This window comes from Lolium perenne, chromosome 4 (genome assembly GCF_019359855.2).
Source record: "Lolium perenne isolate Kyuss_39 chromosome 4, Kyuss_2.0, whole genome shotgun sequence".
NCBI classification, from domain to species: domain Eukaryota; kingdom Viridiplantae; phylum Streptophyta; class Magnoliopsida; order Poales; family Poaceae; genus Lolium; species Lolium perenne.
In genome coordinates this window covers 77,171,856-77,178,541 of record NC_067247.2, presented here as the reverse complement: position 1 = coordinate 77,178,541, position 6,686 = coordinate 77,171,856, and the positions used below count along the sequence as shown (strand labels likewise).

General features: G+C 39.7%; 1 protein-coding gene across 1 annotated transcript; it reads left to right on the top strand.

The window, feature by feature from the left end:
* Window positions 1-395: 395 nt before the first annotated feature.
* On the top strand, window positions 396-4,501 carry LOC127293028 (serine carboxypeptidase-like 11). Its single transcript, XM_051322578.2, has 14 exons — window positions 396-643; window positions 731-876; window positions 958-1,034; window positions 1,130-1,252; window positions 1,327-1,429; window positions 1,847-1,884; window positions 1,998-2,099; window positions 2,191-2,271; window positions 2,351-2,503; window positions 2,632-2,703; window positions 3,555-3,673; window positions 3,773-3,886; window positions 4,018-4,063; window positions 4,152-4,501. The coding sequence occupies exons 1-14, from the start codon at window positions 411-413 to the stop codon at window positions 4,233-4,235; spliced, it is 1,491 nt and encodes a 496-aa protein (XP_051178538.1). The 5' UTR covers window positions 396-410; the 3' UTR covers window positions 4,236-4,501.
* Window positions 4,502-6,686: the final 2,185 nt, after the last annotated feature.

Below are 6,686 nucleotides of genomic sequence, written 5' to 3'. Positions count from 1 at the left end.
CAGCGTGGTATATTTTTTTCCAACATGGATCGGAGCGTGATTTGCGAATCGACCTTCCTTCGTCTTAGACTCTTTTTGTTTTTGTAATAGCTGAGACCTACAGTTTTTCATTTAGTTTTAATCCGTGGATTGTTGCGGCTGTGTGCATTCTAGTTATACGGATGCCAGGTGTATTGCTTTTTTGAGTAATAAAGCGTCCATTATCGAAAAAATCATAACAGCTCTCTGAACGAACAAGGCGGGACTCGGAGACTGCAGCCAGAGAAAAAGATATCTAGCTTGCAATGGCAACCAAAAGAAACTTCCATCTTCATCTGATATAACGCAGAAGACAATTAGTGAGTAGGTCAGTAGGTGAACCTTCCTTTTCGAAGAGAAGGTGATATATCAACAACCACTTCCACGTGACCATGCCTCCAATGCTTCCTACATGGCTACATTGCTACTCAGATCGGATGCCCAAATTAAGGCGCAGACGGAAGAAGCAAATTATGTCCTTCAGGCTTCTCCGGCTGCTCCTGCTGCATCTCGTCCCCGGCTTCCTGCTTCTGCTGTTCTTGCGCCCGGCCTCGGCGTCTGCGCCGACAGTCGTCACGCACCTGCCAGGATACGATGGGCCTCTGCCCTTCAACCTCTTAACAGGGTAAGCGCGCAGGAGTGCAGCAGCCCACAGCTAAGCTTCGCTCGTCGCAAATGGCGGCGTGACTCACGAAGCCGTCACGCGATGCAGGTACGTGGGCGTGGAGGAGGAGACCGGAACGGAGCTCTTCTACTACTTCGTCGAGTCGGAGAGGAGCCCCGGCACGGACCCCGTACTCCTGTGGCTGACTGGCGGGCCCCGCTGCTCCGTCATCATGGGCCTGGCCTTCGAGATCGGTTAGTCCTCATCAGATATTTCCTGATACATGATTCTCAAAAGAAATAATCTTGCTACTGATATATACCCATGCGTCGTAGGTCCTCTAAGGTTTGTGCGGGCACCGTATAGTGGTGGTTTGCCGGAGTTGGTCTATAACCCACATTCATGGACCAAGGTGAGACTGATGCTCATCCATGACGCCCAAAACTATTCGTCGTGATCAAAGTTCCTTCTGGTTCAGTTTTGTGGTTTACTGATGACGATTCTCAGATGGGAAACATCCTCTTGTTGGACTCTCCAGTTGGCTCAGGTTTCTCGTATGCGCGTGATCCCAAAGGCTACCATGTCGGAGACTACTCATCTTCTCTGCATGTCCAAAGATTTTTGAATAAGGTGACAAGAAGTCAAGGAAGCATTGTTCATGTCGTACCGTTTGATTTTTGGCTGATGTGTGGATGGTTATGCAGTGGTTCACGGATCATCCGCAGTACCTTTCGAATCATTTCTACCTTGCTGGAGATTCATATGCTGGAAAGGTGATTCCACTTATTGCACAAGACATTTCGGAAGGTATTAATTATCTCTTTGTATCTACTCCGTATGCACATTTCAGAAAGTAGTATCACATGTTCTAAGGAAACTTGGAAAAAAAATCTCTTGGTGAAGTTCAGATTGCAACCGTCGTGTGCAGAAACCCTTTAAATACCCTCCTCAACTGACATTTCAAATTCTTCAGACAAATTCAGTTTGTTTTTACAGAAAGTAAACTATTAGGTCAGCTATGCAAACAGTTCAGGAGAAATCACTTTAGAAGTTGCTATATCAAATTTTGACTAAAGTTTTACACTATTTTTGCGAGTAGTCTAAAACATTTAGGAGTTAGGGGCGCTATCTTAAATGGGTTTGCACATCAGAATTGTAATATGAACTTCAGCAAGAGTCGAGCGCGGTAATTTGGACTTTTCTCTTGATTTCACTTTGCTCCAGGAATTGAAATGGGGCAGCAGCCTATCATCAATCTAAAGGCAAGTTATTCTCTAGCTTTCAAACATTAAATACTTGCAACAGTAAAAGGATGGCAAACGGTGTTTGTGATCATGTATTTTACTCTTTTCCTGTTACTTCCATTTATCGCCAGGGATATATGGTCGGCAACCCTATAACAGACCCGATGTTTGATGAAAATTTCAGAATTCCAAGTGCTCATGGCTTCGGTATAATATCTGATCAAATATATGAGGTAATTCCACATTCACAAGCTTTGAAAATAGAGGTGATATTTTGTAGTATGTGTGGATGTAAGAAAATATAGCATGTTTCATGTCCCAAAGATTGCAAGGGAGAGTTGCAAAGGAGACTATATAAACCCGTCGAACAAAATGTGTGCTGAGGTTCTGCATACTATCAACAATGTAAGATTCATGTAATTCTTTATTGTTCCAAATGTCTGGTATTGCCAACATTTGCTAATTTAGTTTTCTTCTACCGCAGCTCATTTCTGAAATTTCAATTGAGCACATCTTGTATGACAAATGTGACGTTGTCGCGCCAAATTCCGTAGATGATAATTCAAGAAGAAAGTTTTTGTTGGAAGGTTCTATCCAGATAAGCAAGCCACCTAGTCGACCTCCAGTAGATTGTTTTGTTAGTCTCTCTTTGCCCCTCATCCCTTGATTGTTAATCTTATAGATAAATTCTGCTGAATGTGACAAATATCATATGACGCTATTTTCATAGAAAAAACTTATCTGGATTTTCTTTCTATACTGCAGACATATGGTTACTACCTAGCTTACTTTTGGATGAACAACAACTTGACTAAAAATGCTCTTGGGATTAAGGAGGTAAATACAATGTGTTCTACATGAAGTTTATGTATTCATAAAGTATGAATCTAAAAGTAGCATTAGCTTCTTTAGATCTAAAATCAGCCTTAGTATGGTCAAATATTGTTGTCGAGTAGTAAAATCTGAAGAGCACAATCAACTTTTGAACACTGAACTTTGCCTCAAATCTACTTTTGGTCCGACGTTTTCAAAGACACAGTTCACTTTCGGAGCCTCCGCTGACTTCCAAGTGATTTGGGATGATGCGTTGTCCAATGAAACTTGTTTTACTTACATAGTTGCCACATGGATATGAGGTATAGTTTGCTAATGTGGGATATGAGAGGGGGCAGCCCGTGTGAAAAGGCAAGAAGATGGGTAGTTGATCATGTTGGTCCAAGGCACTTTATTTCCACATTTTGTGAGTGTACAAAAGGGCAGCATCTAGGTTTTTTGATAAGTCAAACTTTATTACATTTGACCACCTTTTTAGGAAAAAGTAGCAGCATTTATGACACTAGATTAGTATCACTAGATCCACCTTGAAATGTAGTTTCATAATATAGTAATCTAATGTCACATATGCGTATAATTTTTGATAATAAGTTGGTCAAAATTAAACAAGTTTGACTTATCCAAAAACCTAGATGTACACTTATTTGTGGACGGAGGGAGTACTTCCCAAGTTTTGTTCATTTTAGATGCTTTTGAAGTTTTAGGACCAAAATTTACTCTGGGAATTTGCCGAGCGTTCAAAAGCTAGCGGATCTTTCTATGCAGCTGAGTTGAGACCATGTAGGAACGCTCTGCCATTTTTTCCCAATCCAAATCATTTGGAACAGTATTCATAAAAATGGATTTGGCAACAGGCAACAGTGGGCGAGTGGATACAATGCAATGTAGGACTCCCCTACACATTCGAGATCCGGAGCAGCGTAGGGTATCATCTTAACCTCACCACGAGAGGTTATCGTGCACTTGTGTACAGGTAAAAGCAAGAATATGAGAGCAAGTTTTCGTCATCGTCAGTTTGGTTCAAAATCTTATCGATCCCACGTATCGTAACTGCAAACTTGTGTGAGCGTAGTGGAGACCATGATCTTGAAGCACCATTTCTTGGCACGCATGCATGGATAAGATCCTTGAACTTCTCCATCGTTGATGACTGGAGGGCATGGCATCTCAATGGGCAGGCTGCAGGGTTAAGTCTTACTTTCTCCTTTTTCTCGTACTTCGGAGATAGAAAAAAGAACTTTAATTATGACATACAAAATGTGTGTTGGGGTTTTCTTCTTTTTTCTGACACTGGATGCATCATCTTCTCCGTTTCAGATTTACCATAAAATACGAGAACAATATGACATTTGCTACGGTGAAGGTGATATTGTTTTCATCTTGAAATCATGTCCCTGAATTCGGTAGGATAACTATAGCGTTATATGTGCTTCAATTTTCCGTTTGTGCAGGGTGCTGGTCATACTGCTCCAGAATACCGGCCAGAAGAATGCTTTGCCATGGCACAAAGGTGGTTGGACAATGAGCCTCTCTGACGCCTTGATTTGACAACTTTATTTGTTTAATTGACTTTGGCCATTTTGTATGTGTGCTTCACTCCACGTGTAAAGATAAACTCAATAGCATTCTGTAAAACGAACTTTATTTTCCCTTCTAGAAATGTATTGTGTGGGAAACCAAAGCATCCATAAAGATCAGATATATCGGTATAACTGTGGATGTGAATTTGATATACAAATTGTAGCCTTGAACTGGCACGGGAGCTAGCGTGCATGCAAGAGCTGTTTATTTTCTTTGGACATGGTGCTTTTGCTCCTGGTGCTCCCTTTATTTAAAATGTATTTTAAACATATTCAAAGTTGTCAAAAAAATTCAAAACAAAATATTGCGGATACATCTCCACATCATACGTCTTCACGAAGTCGTTTCAGGAATAAGTGAATTTTTATGTGGCTAGTGCTAAAAAGGATAAAATCCCATGCTAAAATAAGGATTTTTACTAGGAATTTCTTTATTTTTTTTGCACAGGCCACATTTTACTATGGAACTGTAGAGATATACTGCCTAAATTTTTTCTCCAAATATTTTAATATTATTTTTAGGCAAATGGAGCATATGCACCTAGGATCAAAAGTACATTTCCGGATCTCATATACTCTCCCTCTCTCTCCTGGTATGTGCTAATCATTCATTCTTTTTTTGATTCCCATCGTCTGACACATGAAAGCAAGAATCTTTGCTCATCCTACCACACAGCCTACTAGCTACTACTCTCTTTGCTTTTTCTAGCGTTGGATTTAAAAAGAAAATATGTAAAAAAATATTAGATTAACAATGCGTTTCAACATGGGCATTTATTTTGACAATATCTTTAAACAAGTTCCAAATAGATATTGTTTCGACAAAATTTAAAACCTGATTTTCGAAATACAATGGAACGTATCGATGGATTTTGAAACTCAATGAGACCGAATGAAACAACATTAAAATATTGTGTCTTCGAGTTGTATTTACTATTGTTTTAGTGCAACCATTATGTGTTTCCTTTAGGTTTTGAACTCAAAATTTGGTGTAGTTTTTTATTTTTTTGAAGCTCTCTTCACTAGAAACCTAGATATTCAAATGGTCCTCAAATCGAACTTTCTGGTTTAAACTATGCGTAAGTTTTAAATTTTACAAAGCGCATGTTAGAAATTTAACGACACATAGTGCGAAAGGCGAGATACAGTAGTCTAACACAAACATTTTTAGAGAATGGAGGAGAGAGTGTGTGTAGTATGCACGATATCTAGCGCGCGTTTTAAAAACATTACTCGATCTTGCCTTGATGACCCATTATTAGAATGGTATGTCTGGCGTGCCAGAATTTTTTTAAAAAAAATCTGAATTCAGTGGATTTGAGGATTTTGATATTCAGAATTTTTTTCTATGTAAATTATTTGATTCATAAGTCTGAAATTCTTTTTTTTTTGCCCCATGATCTGGTCTCAGGCTATCATACGCGTCATTTTCTCGGACAGACTGCTACTACATCCGAAAATTGCAATGCAAAAAATATCGAGTAAAGGCTTCTACAATTATCAACTACACCACAGGAAAAGATTATTGCACTTAGGTTGATAATAATCGACTGCCGTTACTTTGCCTGTCCAAGCTAAATACTCTGTCCTCCCCATGTATAAATTATGTTGACTTTTCATAGTCTCTTATGCGCAATTTTAACTACTCCCTCCGTTCTAGAGTGTAAGTCATATATTCCTAAAAATTATTTGTCCCATAACCCCCACCTCTAAGGCATAATTTTATTTAATGAGGGAGAGAAAGGGGTTGCATGCACCAATGAGGGAGAGAAAGAGAATGCATGCACCAATGAGAGAGAGAAAGAGGCTGCATGCACCAATGAGAGAGAGAAAATGAGACCCAATCAGTTACTACCTTGGACCAAGATATTCAAAAATTGTGACTTACAAACTAGGACGGAGGGAGTATACCTTTTAATTGTAATATGGCTAATTAAGATTTATTAATAATGTACCGCGACGTAAAAATATTGTGCAAATCAAACACAACTACGGAGTATATATAGGGGTATCATTCTTACGAACAGTAACTATCTGGATTTGACACATCATCGCATTCATCTTGACTACTTGGCTGGACTCATCAACGCGACTACTCATGTACGTCTGACACGCAGAGGCGCCCGTCCGATTTGAACCGGCCAAATAGAACCGACACGTACGACCAAACGAGTCAGACCTTCCGTGCTCCGTCTCCGTAGCCCTCCACCTACGAACGAGCATCACATTTACTAGGTAGAACGAGTCACCATAGTTCATTCGTTCCCATGCGAGATAATTGCATACTGCTACCTCAATTGAGGCTAGGGCTTCAAAAAACTACCACTTTTCTGGTTAGTTGCAAAAAACTATCACTTTTGCGTCTAATTGCTTCAGAAAACTAACAATTGTGTGTAACACTCGGTT

What these genes read in the sequence shown, in the direction of transcription:
- LOC127293028 (XM_051322578.2), top strand. Translation starts at nt 411, where the DNA reads ATGCCTCCAATGCTTCCTACATGGCTACATTGCTACTCAGATCGGATG. An exon ending in TGCACAAGACATTTCGGAAG is followed by an intron (nt 1,430 to 1,846) that starts GTATTAATTATC and finishes ACTTTGCTCCAG; the next exon opens with GAATTGAAATGGGGCAGCAG. An exon ending in TTCTGCATACTATCAACAAT is followed by an intron (nt 2,272 to 2,350) that starts GTAAGATTCATG and finishes CTTCTACCGCAG; the next exon opens with CTCATTTCTGAAATTTCAAT.